At 37.5% G+C, this 19,711-nt stretch overlaps 4 protein-coding genes across 5 annotated transcripts; 2 read left to right on the top strand and 2 right to left on the bottom strand.

Moving 5' to 3' along the window:
- Positions 1-1,596: 1,596 nt before the first annotated feature.
- On the top strand, positions 1,597-4,067 carry homezb (homeobox and leucine zipper encoding b). 2 transcript variants are annotated; one of them, XM_041779485.1, is made up of 2 exons: positions 1,597-1,830; positions 2,404-4,067. In XM_041779485.1, the coding sequence occupies exon 2, from the start codon at positions 2,404-2,406 to the stop codon at positions 3,697-3,699; it is 1,296 nt and encodes a 431-aa protein (XP_041635419.1). In that variant the 5' UTR covers positions 1,597-1,830; the 3' UTR covers positions 3,700-4,067. The 2 variants fall into 2 exon arrangements, with proteins under 2 accessions (XP_041635419.1, XP_041635420.1); XM_041779486.1 differs by lacking the exon at positions 1,597-1,830 and adding an exon at positions 1,862-2,042.
- On the bottom strand, positions 3,996-8,594 carry cideb (cell death inducing DFFA like effector b). The gene is made up of 5 exons (XM_041779489.1): positions 8,437-8,594; positions 7,860-7,974; positions 5,687-5,845; positions 5,341-5,531; positions 3,996-4,475 (listed from the first exon to the last, which is right to left on the bottom strand). Exons 1-5 carry the CDS (start codon positions 8,460-8,462, stop codon positions 4,334-4,336), a joined length of 633 nt encoding a protein of 210 aa, XP_041635423.1. The 5' UTR covers positions 8,463-8,594; the 3' UTR covers positions 3,996-4,333.
- A 1,502-nt stretch (positions 8,595-10,096) lies between these two features.
- tinf2 (TERF1 (TRF1)-interacting nuclear factor 2) lies at positions 10,097-15,376 on the top strand. Its single transcript, XM_041779484.1, has 10 exons — positions 10,097-10,384; positions 10,623-10,825; positions 11,270-11,377; positions 11,616-11,711; positions 11,803-11,913; positions 12,445-12,568; positions 12,657-13,380; positions 13,749-13,804; positions 13,904-13,983; positions 14,900-15,376. The coding sequence occupies exons 1-10, from the start codon at positions 10,357-10,359 to the stop codon at positions 15,017-15,019; spliced, it is 1,650 nt and encodes a 549-aa protein (XP_041635418.1). The 5' UTR covers positions 10,097-10,356; the 3' UTR covers positions 15,020-15,376.
- A 320-nt stretch (positions 15,377-15,696) lies between these two features.
- dhrs4 (dehydrogenase/reductase (SDR family) member 4) lies at positions 15,697-19,432 on the bottom strand. The gene is made up of 9 exons (XM_041779488.1): positions 19,366-19,432; positions 18,868-18,983; positions 18,007-18,184; positions 17,822-17,923; positions 17,593-17,663; positions 17,440-17,491; positions 16,158-16,292; positions 15,992-16,047; positions 15,697-15,890 (listed from the first exon to the last, which is right to left on the bottom strand). Exons 2-9 carry the CDS (start codon positions 18,978-18,980, stop codon positions 15,776-15,778), a joined length of 822 nt encoding a protein of 273 aa, XP_041635422.1. The 5' UTR covers positions 18,981-18,983; positions 19,366-19,432; the 3' UTR covers positions 15,697-15,775.
- Between the last annotated feature and the right edge of the window lie 279 nt (positions 19,433-19,711).

The raw sequence follows: 19,711 nt of genomic DNA, 5'->3' as shown, positions 1-19,711 counted from the left end.
TATATACACATAATTATTTTTAAAAACCATGATTAGAAACATACTGAATTCAGGTGAACCTAAAAGATGAAAAAATGAAGAGAATATGTTACTTACTTATTTATTTGTTTATTCTGTTTTTTTGCATAAAAAGTCAATGTTTTTGGACAAAAACAACAGAATATACAAGAAATCAAAACTTAGAATTTCAGAGTTTAATAAGTTGGAATTTTACATGAAAAAAATGAAAAAAATTCAAGTTTTAAAAAGTCTTCGATTTTGACACTACAAAGCTCAAAAATGTAGGTTTTTAAATAATAAATTTACAACAGTGTAATGTAAAACATTTAAAAGAGGCAAAACTGAAAACAGTGGTTGGATTTTCAACTTCTTAGACTCAAAAATTCTACATTTTGGTTTACATACATTAAAAACTTTTAAAGTACTAAAAAATCCTTTTTTCTTTAAACTCAATGACTTTTAAAAGTTGAGAATTTTGAGTTGATTTAACAGATCCCCCTTTTCTTGATCAATAACAACTATTGAAATCTGAAAAATAAATGTTAATTCACAAAAAATTAAAGATGTAACAATCAACAGTGTCATGCTATGGTTTAAGGAGTGACTCTTTTGAATGATACATTTTTAGCCTGTTTCACTGGAGATGAGCAGAAACAAAACCCCCAGTCACACTTTAAACACCTTACGGCAGGGGTCATCAAGTACATTTGCACAAGGGCCAGATTTAGTCTTGACTCTCTCTCTGGGCCCGGACTTCCAAATAAAGAAAAAAATAAATCAATATTTTGTTCTGATTAACATATTATTTTATAAGTAATTGTATTTTCTTTCAAATGCAGGACATTTTTTGGCATTACCAGTGAGATCCATCCCAATCTATAATGCCATACAAGGAGAGACGCATGCCCACAGAATTTGCCTGGCTCCTGCCAGTTTTGGGGGCTTTTTCACTATTTTGCTATTAGCTATGTTTGCAATATTTTGCCATATTTTATGCATTTTTGATACTTTATGCCACTTTTAACTCATTTTTTGCCATTCTTTAACTCATTTAAATCATTTTTCTTGCCTGTCTTACCATTTGTGTCATGCCATTATCCATTTTTGACACTTTTTGTCTATTTTGCCACTTTTCATTACTTTTTCAACCATTTTTGCCACTTTGAACCCATTTTTGCTAACTTTTTGACCCTTATACTGATGGTTTACCAAATTTTAACCCATTTTCACCACATTATCGGTCCATTTTTGCCAGATTTAACACATTTTTTAAAGAATATTTACAAGTGAATTGCTGTAAAAACAGATCATTCCAAAACTATTTGGTTATTAATTGCTTTTGGGGTGGATTTAACAGCTGCAGACATTTAAAGCCTAAGGATACTCTTAAACCCCCAACATTTTCTTTTCCTGCTTTTCTGAATTTAGTGATCTTCTGGGGTCCAGACAGGAAACTTTGGGGTGCCTGATTTGGCCCCCGGGCCGCCAGTTGATGATCACTGCCTTACGGTCTTATAATGTAGGAACCCCACGCCTTCATTAATATAATTTAAAATTATTCAAATATCTTATTTATATTGCAAGGGACTCGTTGTCATAAATTAGCTTTTACTTGCTGATATTGGCCATAATTAAACTAGGTAACCAGTGGATAGTTAACTAGCTAGAACGCTAGCTAAATCGTTACCCATAGACATAATATACGACCGTTACCAACCACCAACTGACGTCAGAGCTTATGCTAACGTTTCTGAAGGCGCCGACGCAGCTCAATCGATCGCAGAGGGCAATCGATAACTTTAAAGCCTATTGTATGTTACTGTGCGCACGGTAAGCCATCTTAGACTGCTTAAGTAGTGATAAAAAATATCTGACTTCGGGGTTTAGCAAGTTAACCGAAAATAGCCAACGTAAGCTAGCAAAACAATTTTAACCAAATTTATGCTAGCAAAATGATACTGCCATTGCTTTGATGAACGGGAGGTAGTTAATACTTTTTACAACCTTATCAGCACTGCCGAGGTCAACTAAGATAAGTAAATGTATGTTCTTTTTCAACAAAGTTTTAAAATTCCTTTTTAAAAATGGCTTTTAAATTTGCATTGAAACATTTCAACTACTATAGTGCTAAAAGAGTCCAATGAAATGCAGAAATGACAGTCCTCAATAAAAATAGGTAACTTTCTGGTTACTGAGTTTTGGTGCTTTTATTATCTCTTTATGAAATACTTTTGCTTAGAAGTACAGTCATTTGCCCAGTCTTGTTTCAGAAACTATTTATTTTCATTATTGCTTCACTTTTTCATAATTATCTTTGTAGATAAACCTGTGATGTTTTACAAAAGTATATCCTCTTAGTAAATTATTATATTCATGTTTTTTTTTTTTAAATCACCACTACAGATGATGACGACAAGGCAGACAGCTGATGGAGGACACACCATTCTCAAACAAAAGACACCAGACGCTACTGGAGAAACTTTTTCTGAAATAAACATTACCCCAGTGACTCTCACCCTGGACCAGAGCAGTGCCATATGTCTGCCTGTTACTTCTGAAAATCAGAGGCTAATATGGGTTTGCTCAAACCAGGTGGAACAGCACCTGAGTGGTGCAGTGGAGCTGAGAAAGGCCTTTGACCGATTTCCCTATCCGACACAGAAAGAGATGACTGCACTGGCGCAGCGCTGCTCCCTGCACCCTGACCAGGTGAAAGTATGGTTCATGATACAGAGGCTTCGCTTTGGCGTCAGCTGGGACTACACAGATATCCTGAAGGTTCGGAGGCAGCTTCAGTCAAATCAGGGAAAGGAGAAGACAATGGCTAAAGAGGGAAAAGCTGACAGTGGAGAGAAAACGACACAGAAAAGGAAAGCTAAGGAGTCAGGGGGAGGAAAGGTGAGGGGAGAGATGAGGAAGGAACAAGGTTCAAGTGAAGAAGGAATGATTGGAGAAAATGTGAGGGCTAGTGAGCAAATGGAGAAAACAGCGACGCTGGAGCAACAAATGAAGAAAGAAAAAGACACAAAAGTAGCAGGAGACAAAAAGAAAAAGCAGAAATGGGTGATTTTGCCAGGCAATATTGGGGAGAAGAGACAGAAACAAGAGGATGGAGATGAAGGGATGCCCTGCCAGAGCTTTGACCAGCCTCTACTCACTGACAGCCAGAGCACACCCCTGAAGAGAACTGATGCTGACCCATCTCCCCCCCCAAATAATGACATGACCCCTGAAAATACAAAAACAGAGCCTAAGCTTGATGGAGAACTGCATGCAGAGTCATCAAACCTTGATGGTACTGTCACTGATGTTGACAAACTTAAAGCACTTATAAATGGGAATGGCAAGAATGATAGCGCATGCACTAGCCCTGCTGGCTTCCGCTACTATGCAAAGACAAAGTCTCAGGTGGCAATGATGAGGGTGGCTTTCTTGCACTGCCAATATCCAGACAGTGAAGACTACGAACAGCTGTCCACGCTGATCGGCGTCCCCCGCTACTTGTTGGTCCAGTGGTTTGGAGACACACGTTATCATATAAAGAGGGGAAGGCCGCGCTGGATGAGTGCAGAGCAGCACAGCCAAGCATTAGCCAACGTCAAGTACAGGCAGTGTCTCAGAAAGCTGGTGAAAGTGCTGCCAATCAAACCCAGAGAGAGAATATTGTGGAGAGCGACGTTTGGTGAGCAAGAGCCTTAAGACTAAAAGGTGATGCAGAAGTCTTGATGACTTAAGAGTTGCATTATTGTTTTTTTCCTTTCATCTTCATGTTGACAACTAAGTTGGACACTTGTTTTGTTATCTGTTTCATGTGAAATATTTTTTTTATTGTGGTTATTGTGATTTTAAGAGAGTTTGTTTTCAAGTTGTTCTTATTGTCGTTCAAGTCAAAGACCTGTTTTTCAAACCAGAATTATTTTGTTGCATGACCATTGAAAACATTGAAAAACAAAAAAACAATTACATAAAGCAGTGTTCCAGATCAAATAACACAATTTTCAGTTGTTTTCTATCACTTGTTGATAGGTTTTACCTGTATAATACAAAATAAACAAAAATACAGTTCAGCTCTTGTATGTCTTTTGTAAAACATTGCACATCAACTCAAAAAGTGCAGCACAAGCAATGACTTATTCTCTCGCCATCCAGACTGTGCCTGTCTAACTAGGTCATTTTCATTTCTGTAGCATCATGTTTAATAGGCTGAGGTTTATTCAAAACATTTAGGATTGACTCTCTTAACATATACCACCCTAAAACTAGTACAGGAGCCACACACCACAAAAACACTGTTTACTTCATTTTACAGCTACACTGATCTCTTTGTGCTCCATCAGTTCCAGCTGGCTGTGTATTCCCCCCTCTGTGGCTGCCAAAGCTCTGCTCCTTCGATAATGCGGCGTATCATAGAGGCGGAGGTGATAAGCAGGTGCCCAGCAGCTTGTAGGAGGGTGGAGGCCAAACGTAGGGTTTCCCTGTTAAAAAAAAAAAAAAGGACCAAGATAAAGTGACATCAGTACGATAAGAAAGGAGGTATGTAATCTCTGGCACTGTGCTCTAAATTTGGACCTTGAACAAGCTTATTGCCCTCTGATGTAAGCCTTTAAATAATTATTTCTCATGTAATTTAATGGGGAAATAAGATTAGATAGACAAAGGATGTAATGACAAGTTTTAAGGTACTTTTGAGTGTTGCAGTATTGTTAATGTTACATTTTCATTGCAGTACTTTTGCTATTTTTATCCAAAACTTTTCTGTGGACCTATAAAACCCAGTGTGCCATTTAAGATTTAACCTGTTCAATGAGTTTTGGCTTGTGGGCCAAAACAAGTATCTTATACTGATCTCTGTCAGATTGCATGTGTTTACAGCCACTCTAAAACTTACCAGAGATCTTTTTAAAAACGTTTTAAGCTTGAAAGAGGTCAAAGAAGAGTGACAAGTTTATGTGTATTTCATAAAATACCGCACTAAGAGAAGCAAGGCTTGAAAAAGGTTGTTTGATATGAAGTCTTTGTATTTTAAAGTCAAAAGAGAACAAAGACATTTGAAGCTTTTTCTTTCATCAGAGCTGTGCTTTAAATAAACAATGAAGTTAGCAATGTAGCTTGATCATGGCCTGTCAGGGGATGAAATGGAGCTAGAACTCAAGCCCTACATGTTATAAGGAAGTCAGTGTAGAGCAGTTAAAACCAAAGCAATATGTTAATTCAAGCTTTTTTCAAAGAGGACAAAATCTGTTATTAAACAGGATTGCTTGATCATGCAGGGTGTTATTTTCTGCAGAATGAGGACTCTTTAAGTAGCGTCTCTATTATGTCTTTTACCCCTCTCCTTACCTGAGGATCTTCTTGGGTCCTAGACACTGAAAGTCAGCACTCACTGAGTACAGGCCCTGAAATGTGGCCTTAACACTCAGGGAACCAAAGAGGTCTTTGGGGCTGATCCTATAAAGATCAAAAGTGACTCGAGCTATGTCTCTCCCGGTCCTTGGCTTGTTGTGGTCCTGAGATTTGAGTGCGACTGCACCCTGTGGGGATCAAAGACAAATATCACATAGGTTAAAAATTTGTGATAGGCTTAATTCATTCAAAATAAATCATGCAAAGATTTTTAAAAAGCCAATGAGAGAAGTACAAATGAGGGTAAATTGTCAAAACATTTCAAATCTTAGGTCAGACATACAGCTGGTGGTCTCCATGTCTGTCCGGGCTCCAGGGCCATGAGCATGGTGTTGTCTGGCAGGGTCATGAGGAACTCGTCTGAGTCCACCTCTGTGCCGTCCTCCTCACAAACCAGAGACAGAGATAACGCAGAGAGGGACAGCAGCAACGCCTGGCACACCTGCAGCACAGAAGTAGCTTTTTGTAATGTGCGCTGAAGACAGACATGCTTCATTTGTTTTCTTGAATGTAAATTTGCTTGGCTATAGATAGTGAGTATTTCTAGGTTTCTGAGGGAGAAAGTATCACTTATTAAGACCTTTACACATAACCCAGCTTTCAGTTCACATGTCTTGTAAATGGGCAGGAACAAAGCCTTATTATGCATGATTAAAAACATGGAAAATTATATTTAAACTCATTTGTTATACTAAAGAATTTCTTAACATAGCCTGCCTTCAGTGCTACCCCATATAAACCAAAATCAAATCCTAATATATGTAATACATGATATATATTGATGCATGAAACATATATATATATCTTTTTCTGTACAGAAATAAATGCTTCTCACTATAGAGTTGTAATCCTTGATAAGACTATAGAAAAGAAAAAATCACAATATTGAAACTTCTTAGATACAACAAACAACAAATCACAAGTTCTTAACATCCAGTAATTGGTAGTTTTATGTTTTTAATTATCAAAAAGTCCAGCCAGACTTCTACACACTGTCTAAATAAAAAAAAAAAAAAAAAAATTAAAAAAAGCATGTATATTAATGTTATCACAATTTCTATATATCTATTTTTTTCTCATGTCAACTCAAACTGAATGTAATGCCAAGCCCATCTGAGACCAGATCAACATGAGGCATGGATTACCTTTTTCCATTAGTTATTTATTGTTGTTAATTAGAGGTTTTATTTAAAGATGGCAACTGCGTCTGTGAAAACCACTCAAAATTTGACCAAAAAGTCATGACTGAGTGCCTGCCGCCAAATTTGAGTGAAATCAACCCTGGCTAAAGTGACTCAAGTTTGGCCAAAATGTCATGACTGCAAAACTGTCCCAAAATCCCAAGATCTTGGGGGACACGATTCAAATTTGCTAAAAAAAATGATAACTGCAGACCTGTCCAGCTCAGCTGAAACAACTAAAAACTGGATCAAAAGGTCATGACTGCAGATCTGTTGCAAAATTTTAGAAAAAAATATACCCTGGTAGAAACAACCCAAAATTTAAGCAACAAGTGATTACCACAGACCTGAAGGCAAATTAGAGCAAAAACCTTGACCCTGCTGGGGAAATTGGTCAAACTCTTACAAAAAAGTCGTGACCGCTGACCTGTCTGCTACAACAAGCAAAAAAAAAAACCAACAACAAATCTTTGGCTTGAACAGACAAATATTTATTCATTCATACATTTAAGAATTAAACACAACTTTAATAACTGAAGGTAATTAATCCAAGGGTCTGTTAATATTATTTTTTTTTTTTCTGTTATTTTTCATTGATAACAAGATTACATTTAATATGACTTGTGAATTTAAATATCAGTGTACGGTCTATGAAACCACCCTAACTTATGACTACACATGTCCCTGTATTTGACTTAATTAGAGCTCTATTGAGGCAAACAGTTACTAAAACAGTTGAAAACAACAACTTATTTATATTTGAGATAGATACATAGAGATTTAAGCCAGGAACCTTCTAGCTGTGAGGTGAAAGCACTAATCACTGTGCCACCATGCCTATAGCTTGAAAATGAATCTTGAATGCTGCTCGTTTCCTTGAGTCCGGCTTGTTTTATTTTAATTTTGTTGTCTATCATTTATCCATCAATTTTGACTGAATTTTACTCCAGTTGAATTGTTCCTTTTTTTCTTTTAATTGTTTATGTTAGATTGCATAATTTATATTTTGATACAACCCTGATTCCCAAACTATTTCGATGTCGTGTTACACTTTAAAGTTGTGTTTCTGTACATATCAAATTTTACAACTGTAAAAGACAGGACTTAAATGTTACAACTGATAAACTTTCTTGACAGTCGGTATGCTTGAAATTTCACTTTTATGTTTTTGTTTGTTTTATAAGTGACTCCTAATTTTTTTTTTGAAAGGCTGCTAATCCCAAAGGAGCTTTGACCTTATCTTGAATGTTTTCCATTTCTCACAGTCACCCTCACCCTCTCTTTCAGCTCCTCCAGGGTCCCCGCTGTGATGCCCTTCCTCGTCGTCCTGTTGTGACCACAAATTCTGAAAGGACGCTGAGTTGGAGACCACACACGCTTTGATACAGATCTGAGGAAAGAAAGGAAAAGTAAATAAATGTTGAATGTATTTTCTCTTTCAAGGTTTAAAGTTGCATTGTTGAAAAGCACAGATGTTAGTAATTACCAATGAGATTATATCAGCATACTCAAATGTGCTTTAAATAACCCTTTAAATACAGGATTATACAACAAAATTGGATTCTGTTAAATATTCCCATGTATACATATTTTCTTAAATATTTTCCTGTTTACTCAACGTATCAAATATGAAAATTCTTTTGTTTTATAACATGAAGAAACTGCCACCACCTCATCCAAAGTAATCATTTAAACTGTTAAATCTAATTACAAAACATAGCTATTAACTTTAAAATGCCTACTTAAAGTGGGGCTCCAATGGCCACCCAATCTTGTTTATGTTGTCAATAAACAAACGACCAATCAGTCAATCAATAAAATGTCAACAGTACTAAAGTAATTCTTCACTTACTTGATAAATGAAGAGGTGGTGTCCATGGTTGTCAGTTTCTTGTCCTGTCTTTTCACTGAATTAGTTTTCTTTTTATCGTGTTTCAGCGTAGCAAACTGTAATGTAATGTCAGCGCTGCTTGTGATTGACCCAGCAGCTGGACTTTGCTACTAACCTGGTGATAACACAGATACAGAACAGTACAGGGCAAAGATCATCCAAGCCTCTGAATGTGTTTTAGTAAGAGACATCCTTTCTTTATCTGTCAGCTGGTTTTATAGTGTGACTGATACTGTTTATTTGGGGTTAACATCAACAATTATATCTACGGGGTAAAATACTCTATTTGAGCTCTGTGACCACAATGTGTCTTTGCATTCCTCTTTAGTATTCTCTAGTGAACAAACCATGCAGTAAAACTTAATATATAATGACTGAAAGCGTCTTCAGTAGAACTCAAAGAAATCGTCATCTCTTTAACTTGAGTAAAAGTTGCAGTACCACACTAGTAGAAGTCTCCCATTAAAAAAATACATAAGAAGTAACTCAGATCAAAACTACAGGGGAGGATTGGCACAACCCCATTTGTGCTCTGGATGTCCTTGCATATTACCAGGGGCATGGGAAAATGATCTGTTAAAAAAATAACAGTCCACACCTTTAAGGCAGAGTCAAGGAAGATATGGCGAGAAAGCTCAGCCTAGGGTATTGTGCGGGCAGGTAGTAGGCTTGCAAGGAGCCCCTTGTTGTGCTGTGGATGTCCCAAAGGCCCAAAAACCGCCACTGGTCTTCGGGCGTATCACCAGTGGTGAAAAGGCCCGGGACAAAGGAGATGCCATCTAGTCTGACCTTGGCTGATAACATGTTGGCAAGTGTTGAGCTTGACTCTGGCTACCCCTGTCCCCTCTCCAGCCCCAGTTTGTGGCACATCAGACCCCTCAATGCCCTACATGTCTAAAACTTATGCACATGACTGTTATTTAGTTTTATTTGTTTTAAGTTGTGAAAGTTTTAAAATATTGATTATATGTAAAAATAATTGATTTTGGGCTAAACCTTATACTTAATAATTTGAAAATGTACCAGTTATCCAGCAGAAATATTCTCTGGCGAATATAAAGCTGAGCAATAGTGGTTGGTCAGTTAATAGGCCAAACATCCACCTGTTTTGTTTTATTCTTTTTTTAATTCTACAAGTGGAAAACTTGTGGAAAAACGTCCTACTATTCACCACATTAACAATGAGCTGCCTTCAGTATCCATGGCTACCGAGCCTGCACTGTCAAATACAGGGTGGACGCTACTAATACATGATTTAAACACAAGTATCTTACGATATTATCGATGCTGTTCTGCCATTTCTGAACCGCTGTAGTGGTAAAAGTTCTGTTAATACTTCTTTTACTTCATTTATTCCCTTAGTCTCATATTTTTCTCAAATTCTGTCTCACATTTTGTGTTATTTTTATCTATTATTCTTCTTAAATGAGGCGGGAACAACCGCCGTCGTCATTTCCTGAGATAAGTTTAGATGCGCTTGATTCGTACGCCATAGATCGCCCATTTACGGGGCTTCTTGTACTACTATTCGCTTAATACCAAACGTTCAAGCACCGCCATTTTGGAACACGCGCATGTTAGATTCGAGCTGCTAAATTTATTGTCAAGAAGGCGGGAGGATGAGAAGCAGAACTTTTGACAGACGTGTTGCTAGCTTTGATAATGTGTAAACAAAAATAGCGACTCTTGTGTTAAAGACTAACTGCTTCCAGATATCATAGGAGTTGATTCATTTTGTTATAAACTTTTCCGGTGTATCAGCTTCGAAACTTTTTCGGAAAGCACTTCGGTTAATTTGCGAAGATATAGTTTCCTAGCATCAAGTTTGAGTCATTTCGGTTGCCTAGCATTAGCTTTTCTGACTTGGGCTGACGGAGTGGAATGGCCACAAGAAAACCGAAGCATGATGGTAGGTATAAATAGCTGTTACGTAAAGTTTTTTTTTAACTGTTATAAATGTTATGAGGTTTATACAGTGATTTGTTGATCTAAACGCTCCCGTGATGCTTCGTCACAGACAGGGTCGTAGCCAGCACGGTAACATTTTGCGTTAAAACCGTAATCAAACGAGATGATTACATTTTCTCTATCCATATGTTATAAGTAAGCTGAACATGTATGTCCCATGTACTCTGTCTCCTGCACAGATGCCAGCCTTCCCTTTGCTGCTCTCCAGCTGCTGGCCCCGCCTGTTCGCCTGGTGTCTGCAGCCCTCTGGAAGGTGATGAAGCAGAGGGATGTGATGCAGTACGGGGTCCTGGAGCAATTTGTGACATCGGCCTGTGAGACTGTCCCAGGGCTGCTCACTGTGAGACACCAGGGCAAGCTGGCTCTTGGGCTGAGAGGACGGGTGAGTTTTCCAGAGAAGAGATTAAGATTTTGTTCTGGGTCCGACTGTATTACTTTTCATCCTAAAACCTGTTGCAACTGCTATATGCAAGTTCTGTCCTAAGTTTCGGTGTAAAATACACACTGGATTCTACACTGAAATCAGTTAAGTTCTTATTTAGCCTAACTTTGTTGTACCACAAGAGGTAAGGTTAATGTTCCCTTTTAAGTGTAACGTCAAAAATATCTAGAATACGGTTGCAGAAATTACATTTTAACTTCATTTGACCAATCAGATCAAATTTATACTGCAGTTAATCAACAAACAGCAACTTAAGTGTATGCAAAATATGACAAAGCATTGTGTTTGGGTGCTGGTGCAACACTTTAAATGTTAGTACTGTAAGTTAGAACCAGGCTACCTTTGAACTTATGCTTGGCTGATGCACCTCCTGTGTCTTTCCAGTACATCTTGGAGCTGTGTTTGACACAGGCGGATGAAAAGGTGATAATGACAAATCTGGAAAGGATCCGTGCTCCTGCTGCCCTGACACTCTCCTCTGCTGCTACTGCGGTAAAAAGAATTTTCATGTTCAGAGTCATGTGACATCTTGTATATTTTTGAGCTTTTAGCAAAAATGTCTCTAATATCTGTGTTTTTATGTTAGCAGAGACAAATAAATGTTCATATCAGCCACTGCTATTACAGAATTTGAGTGCTGAAATACTACTTTAACTTTTAATAGTACTGTATGATTTAAAAACTGTCAATACATTTGTTTTCAAGTGTAATTTTGCTATTTGTCTTCCAGAAGAGAGATGTTAAAATTGTTAAAACAGCTGAAAGTTTCCACTTATTGGTTCATACTCTGCTGACAGACACAGAAGAGCGAGAACATTTTTTCAGGGTGAGTCACAACTTTTTTTTGGACTCAGTTGTCATCATATCTTAGTTGTATGTTAAAATTTGAGATTCTCTGTACTTTTCTTAACTGACAGGAGGAGTTTCCTGTGGATTATGGTCCAGAATTTGACCGGGAGCTGGAGAAGCTGTTGTGGGAGTTTCTAATTCGATTGGACCAGCTGCTTCCTGTTCCCAATCTAGCTCAGGTAGACTGTCCTTTTGATTTACTGCTGTTAAAAACACAGTATATAAATTCTACCACCAGGGAACTCTCACTCAAATTAGGTAACAACTAAAAGTTTCCCTTTACATTCTGACGTGGACTGATGACAGCTTCAGAGCTCTGCAGCTCCTATTTTGCCTTTTATTACCATAAACAGTTTATTGAATTTTGTTATCCACCAATTTTTGGTGTCCAGGAGTTTATTTTGGTTGGCATGGTGTCATTCGATCTTAACTAGTATCGTATTGATATTCAAAATTTTGGTATCCTGACAAATCCACAAGACACAAACGGTTACAGTTACAAAAATTAAGATTTTTTCTTTGAAAACTATTGGAAATATTTGAAGTTATGCAAGCACTCAACTAAAATACATGTGTAACATAGGGTTAATCATTTAACTAAATATAGACGTTTTCGTGCAAAGAAATTGACACATTGTACCATTAAAGCTGTTTAAAACTGTTATTAAAATAAAGAAAGTTTGATTAAAAGAGCAAACATTTTTCTGCAGACTGTGTCGTGGCTCAGTGATGCCCCTCCTGTCCTGGAGGAGTGTGCGCGTGCAGCCACCCAACCACAGCTCCTGAAGATATTGCTGCAGCATCAAACCTGTCTGGGTCATCTGGAGACAGCAGGTACATCTTTTCTGCTTCTTGTTCAGCTGATTTTATCTCTCACTAGTTTACAAAATAATCCGTATTATCTCCATGATTTTATTTACAGCCTCCCTTCCTCCAAACATGGGAGACTCCATCCTGGAATCACTCTCACTGCCTCCTTCTGGAAGAGTCCCTTCGAAACAAACACTGGGAGAGAAAATAGTCCCTAACAGCACACAAACACAAGACAAAACACAGTTTATTGCTCCTGTTTTAGGACTTATAACTAATGAAGACGTCCCAGTTATGATTTCTGCCAGTAAAAGGACACAAAGAGGTGATGAGCTGGCCTGTTCAGAAGATGCTACAAATAAGCACTTGAAGTTCACAGCAGTAAAACAGAGGGAAAATGCTAAAGCAGGTGGAGTGAATGAAGAGGAGCAAAATGCCTCAATAAGAAGCAATGCAATGAAACGTAAGCAGCCTGACAGAAGAGACAGTGGGTCAGAGGAGGAAGAGGAGGTTTTGGGTGTGACGAGGTCTGGGAGAAGGCGGATCAGTGGGAGTTTGAGAATTGGAGCAAGGATACAAGGGAAGGGGAGAGATACGCAGAAGACAAAGGACAGCCAAGAAGATGGAGCAAAAACTCAGGACCAGGATGCTTTTGCATCTTGTAAGAGCTACCAGCCCAGAGTTGTAATCCATAAACTTCCTGATGGCACATCTTCAACAATACAGCTAAACGTTAACAAGCAGAGGAAGTCACCGGTTAAAGCAGGAACTTCTAAAAACACAAGAAACCACGCTGAAGAGCCTGACTGGGATTGTTCTGGCCTGACCGATAAAGAGTAAGAAACATGAGGAACAGCTTGTTTGACGAGCAGTCACTTAACAAAATGAAAGTCAAGAAATCGCTGTGGATACATGGCAGGTGTATAGAAACAAAAAAAAAGGGGCGGCTGTGCATGTTGTCTAGACTGGATCAAAATCTTAAAAATAAAACAAAATTATCTGATTTAGTTCAATGTTTCTGTTTTATTTTATTCTTTCTTTGCATAGTGATGTAAAAAAAAATGCAATCAACATTGTTAATATGGCAGATCATTGACTCCTTTAAATCTTTATCATTAGAATTACTTTAAAAGTTCATCAATGAAAAGTTTAGTAATATTTAAACATGAAATCTACAGCTTTATTGTTTGTGTCTACTTGACAGAAATCATCCTGTAATGAGCATAAGCATGTCCCCCTCTCAGCCACGGAGTAACACAGGTGATTTGACAAATCATGTAAATAAACAAGCACAACTTAGATGAATATCAGCATTAATAAGCAAGCATCTGCTCATTATTAATTTTGTTTTATGTTTAGAGACGTCATCCCCGTCAGGAGACGCTGAAGACTACGTAGCTGATTCAGAGGACGAGGCCACAAAGAACTTTAAAGGACGGGTATGTGTTATTTAATTTGTTTACAAAAGTGTTAGAATCCTTAAAACTTTTAAGCATATCAGGTTTTAGAAGTACACGATTTGATTAATTTCGTAAAAACCTGGTGATTTTAAGGTAAAGATGCCTTGGGAAAACGACATTCATTCCCAAAGAGAATGACTTAAGTGAACATACCATGGCTGTGTCCAAAACCACTCTCTTATCACTATTTAGTGAATATGCCATTTTGTAGTGGTGTCCGAATTCTGAGTGAGCATTGTTATTCATTATATAGTGCACTCATACTATCCCATAATGCATTTTGAAAAGTAGTGAACAGCTGATGGTCACTAGCCCAGCAATATTTACCATCATGCATCGCAGTTGCTGCTCTCAAACATAATGGACGAACGAGAGGAACACAGGAACACATATAAAAACTTTTTTCATATACTTTTTTGTTTGTTGGTTTTAACCAAAGTATATAACCTGTAAGAAAATGTTAAGGATTCAAAACGGAGTAACCTTTTCCCCCCATGAGGATTACAAGTCATAAGACCATCATCTTTAGGCAAAAATAAGTTACATTACACACTAAAAGATATATTATTCAGCCATTTAAGACAAAACTTTTTTATCTATAATTATTTTTATTTTTTTGTGAAAATATGCTACATTTTGTATCAGTTATCAGTGAAATTCTACCGTTGATGTTGATCTTCAGCCATTGTCATGGAAATCTACGAGCTGTTGTTGCTAAAGGTTTTAATTGTGAGATGGCAATGACGTCATTGCCTGTGACTGGCATACTGTCCGAAACTGTTTTGTGTATTTACAGTGAGTGCACTATATAGTCCACTATACAGTGGATAGGGTGTAGGTAATGAATGAGTGACTTGGGACACAGGGCATGTCTGACTTTCTCTGTCGCCCTCAGCTGTTCATGAAGCGCTACTACAAGACCAAACACGGCACATACGTTCCCACTTTGAGGGAGTACCGGAAACCTGGGATGTCCCCGCGCTATCTGTCATTGGCACCCAGCAAACGCAGATGAGGAAACGGGTGATAAGTTTGTCATATGCCAGTCTGTGGTCATACTGAACTGTTTTAACATCCACCTGCTGCAGACACAAACAAAAAAATCAAGTGCTTGTTACTGTGGCCTGTGTGCTCATGTTTTTCTCTGCTACTGCAGATTAATTTGGTCTGTTTTAACTTAGAGTTTTGTCATCATGGAAAACAAACTGCATTGCCACTGATTAAAGGCACTTTCATTTATACTGTCTAGTTAGCTGGCCAATAGTTGTTTTTTTTTTAATTGCAGTCTTACTTTCTACTTGAATTTAGTTCCATAAAAGTGTTATTGGATTATATTATGTATCTGCATGTTTAATACAGATGATTACATATAACTTTATTTGTATTTTGCATTATTTTATTAAACAAATTGCTCATTTAAATAAAATGATTGCAAAGAAAAATATTGAGTCTGACTGATTTTTTTAATATAATCTGGACATCAGAAGGGAAAAGCCACCTACCAATAATGTTAAATTATAAATCTATCTTTTACTTATTCCACCATTAAACAGGAGGATTTATTCTTGACAAATCACATTTTTAAAACTCAGTTTAAGCAGCCTTTTCAATTATGTGTTTGAACACTGTTGATAGTGTATTTTTAAAATCTTGATTAGAAAGTTTTGAACATAAATACAAAAATCTCCAAAGTAAATAACCAAAAACCTTTAGTATCAATCTTCAGTTATTACAATCAGTTAATACAATCTTTTTGCTGGTGATTGGACATTCAAAGTCGACAGCCAATCCCTCCGGTGGCTGTGATGGTCTCTCCAGTGATATAGGAAGCTTCGTTAGAGCACAAGAAGGCGATCACTCCTCCTATTTCCTCTGGTTCTCCAATTCTGAAAGAAAGATGAAGGAAAAATATCAGATATAGTATTTATTGATTGTCCTAATATATGTGCATATTGGCTTTAAACATACATGCGAGCAGTGGACATACCTTTTAATGCTCAGAGTCTGTTTGAAACTGTCCATGATGTCCTCGTTTGTCCATAACTGGAAATTTATGAGATAATTTAATCATTCAAGGGAGAAACACAAACCCCTTTTTTTTTAATAAAAAAATTTGTACAAATTAAGTAAAATTAACAGTTTGTCTTTCTCACCGCGTGGCTGAAGCGTGTCTTGATGACTCCAGGAGCTACACAGTTGACTCTTATGTTATCCTGGGCCAGCTCAGGGGCCAGCGCTCGGGTCAGACCTAGCAGTGCTGTCTTACTGACGCTGTAAGCACCAAGGCCCTGCAGAGAAAGATATGTGATCTGAAACACTGCAGGAAAACAACAAAGCAGATTTCAGGGTAATTTGTAGAAGGCCACAACGCTAAATGCACTCGAGCTTGGATACTCATGTGCTTTCACGCACCTTTTCTTACATCAACCTGCCATTTGTATTTTTTTGTTTTTTCCTGTGTTGTTTATTTTAATTTGATATGCCTTGACTTATATTATATAATTGTTTCTACAATGAAATGCATATCTTTGAAAACGTTAATAAAAATTTGATCACAAAAAAGAGATGAATGTAAAATATATAGAAGTTTAACTTTTTTAATTGAATTGCGTCAAAAATGAACTTTTTCATGGTTTCTAATTTATTTAGCTGCACTGCAGGTAGAGCTAAAGGTAGCAAGCTAGCCGGGGTTATGTGAGCCTTGAAGTTATTTTAATGGTGGTAAGTCACCAGAGTTTTTAAGATGTTAAAGTTAGCTAAAACAACTGAATTAGCAGGGTCAGCTAAAATAAAGCTAGCAGCATCCATGGCACTTATCCATGATTCAAAAATTAAGTATAACATGAACAAATCATTTGAAAATAACCTCAGCACATTTGTCATGAAAGGAACAATTACCACTCAAACTTAAATTGTATTAAAGTAGTCTATAAATATGTCTAAAGATGGACATTTGAAAATGGGGCCTAATGGGGATTAACTTGCTTAAAACTCAGCCTCTAGTGGCAATGCTATTGCAGTTTGTGCACTTGCTTCAGTTTTTTATTAACTGTTTTGGCCATGTCTCAGATGAAAGGCTTGAAACTTATAGAACAACACTTTGTTTTAATTCAGCTTTGAATGTGTAATGCTAAAAAGATTACATGTTTTTAAATGCTGGGACAAGTGGTTTAAATAACAAGCTGACACTAAGGTGCAATCCCAAAAACATTCAGTTTAGATGGGGGTTGCAGTCATTTTCAAATCTTATTTAAGAAGATACTAATTCTTTACTTGATTTGTTGCATGAGCTGCTTGATGCTCTATGATTCATGATTTCTTAAGCAGTTGTATTATGTTATTCTTTTTGTTTAAACTCACAATAAAGGTGTTAAAAATAGAGACATTTGAGAGGACTATGTATGAAGGAAATTACCCTGTAGGACTCCCACTGACCTGCATTGGTTGGTATCCTGCCACAGAAGATACAAAGACAACATTTCCCCCTCTACAACAAAAATACAGAAGAATTACAGTGTTAGCATTCAAAAAGATAGCAGGAAGAGATGAATGTGAATCATGCTTAGCCTGTCTTACTCTGTCACTCACCCTCTTTTTGCCATATGGGGCACCACCAACTTTGTCATGAGGAAGGCTGATTTCACATTTACTGCCAAGATCTAGGCAAGGATGAAGAAACGATCACACAATTTATAATAATTGAGGATTAAAGCTTCACCATAAAATATCCTACAGTAGAATTAAAGAAAGGGTATTTATTTCAGAGACATGAGCAAAAATGATAGTTCTCGATTGTTGCATCAGTTTTTCTGTGTACCTTGTCCCAAACTTCCTCTGATGTGTCCAGTAGGTTTCCAAAAAAAGGGTTGACTGCTGCATTTGACACGAGGATATCAATACCCCCACATTGATCCAGAGTCTGTTCCAAACACAAACTCAGATTAGTAACAGTGAACAGTCTCTTCAGCAGCTGGAGAAGACAGAGTTAGGAAAAGAACTCACTGTTTGAACTAGTTTTTCTCTGTCTTCTTCCTTGCCAACATTGCAGGTGGTCCCAGTCACCTTGATGCTCTGGCTCTGCAGCAGCGCCACGGCCTTGTCCACGTTTGCCTGCCGCCTGCTGCTCACTACCACATGTGCTCCTCTTTTTCCCAGAGCTTGAGCTGCAGCCAGACCAATCCTGGGGAGGGAGAACTGTCAGTGATGGAGGGAATACTCACATTTACTCACAAGTCTTACACAGCCAATATTGAGTAATGATTTGTTTTAAATAACAAGAAATCACATTGCAAATTCATGCATACTGTCTACATAGCACAAACAGTGTGAATGTGATTAGTAAATTTAGATTATTTAGCTTTGGGTTTTTGACCAATGCCCTTACAGGGCATATTTACACCCTGTGACATTTCATCTTCATGTTAAGGGGGGGACAAACTCAGCTTTCCAAGAACTGTGGTCAATCACAGTTAAGTCATGATTTAACAAGGGGGGCAATCACTTTTTCACATAGGGCCAGATAGGTTTGGACCCCCCCTCATTCGGACACTACATTTTGTATTTGCTTGGGTTGTCTTTGTGAAATATAAAAACTAGTTTGATGATCCAAAACATTTAATTATGATAAATATGAAAAAAGGAATCAGAAAGGGGGCAAATACTTTTTCGCGGCACTGTAGATGTGCAAAAGTAACGTGAATATTCACATCCAGGTGTCATATTTAGGTCAAAACCTTTTAACTTTTAACTATCTGATTGGTATCACTGCACATCAGAACAGTATATTACTGTTGTCAATGTCACTTTCTTTGATATCCATCTGTGTACTGCAGCGCGCTATGGTGTAAATCATGAAATACTTACCCATCTGTGGAGGCTGTGACTATTGCTATTTTTCCAGCAAGGCTGCTCTGAGACATCCTCCTCTGTCCTGTCACAGGATTGGTCCTAAGGCACCTGAATACACTCCTTAACATCACCTGAGAACAAAAAATGCCACTGATGTTTTTTGCACTATAAAATCATTACTAGGTAACTAGGGCAGAGGTCATCCTGAGCCTTACAGTCATGCAGCATTTGTGCACGAGCTTAATGTAAAATAGACTCAAGCAAAGACAGAAATAAGTTGGGGACAGTTTTCTTTAGCTTGAAGAAGTTACTGATCTTAAGTGATTTAAGAGCTGATCGGTATAAGCAAAGGAGAATCAAGAATCAGACAAGTTCACGTTACGCCTTATGTTTAAACACATTGTTTGTAAAAGAATCTAAAACAATTGCGCAGATATGACCGCTGGCATTATCTCGACCTACAGACTGTGCAAAATTTTAAAAAGTAGAGAGTGAAATGGTCAAAACACTCACAAAGTCTACAACCTGGATCTTGGACTACGGACGATCAATGCGTTGCTACTATCAGCTAGTATTTTCCGGGTTAGGTTTTGCTGTCACAATAAAAGCCTCCATAATTTTAAAACATTTTTTTAGTCGCTAAATTCAATTCTAAAATCAAGTCCATCTAAAAATATGTCATTAAACTTAGGCTAAGACACGTTTTCGTGATAGAACCATTGACAAAACTTTAATTTATAAAGTGTATTTAAGGATGGCTTTCTGGTTAACTGCAAAATCTGGACGTCCTTAAACGCAACTCGCCGAAAACGAGCCAATCACAGATGTCCTGCGTTCCGCGCTGCAGTTTTTTGTTCGA

Source organism: Cheilinus undulatus, linkage group 22, assembly GCF_018320785.1.
Source record: "Cheilinus undulatus linkage group 22, ASM1832078v1, whole genome shotgun sequence".
Lineage (NCBI taxonomy): Eukaryota > Metazoa > Chordata > Actinopteri > Labriformes > Labridae > Cheilinus > Cheilinus undulatus.
Note: the sequence above shows the minus strand (reverse complement) of the source record. Positions and strands in the feature narration are given on the sequence as shown.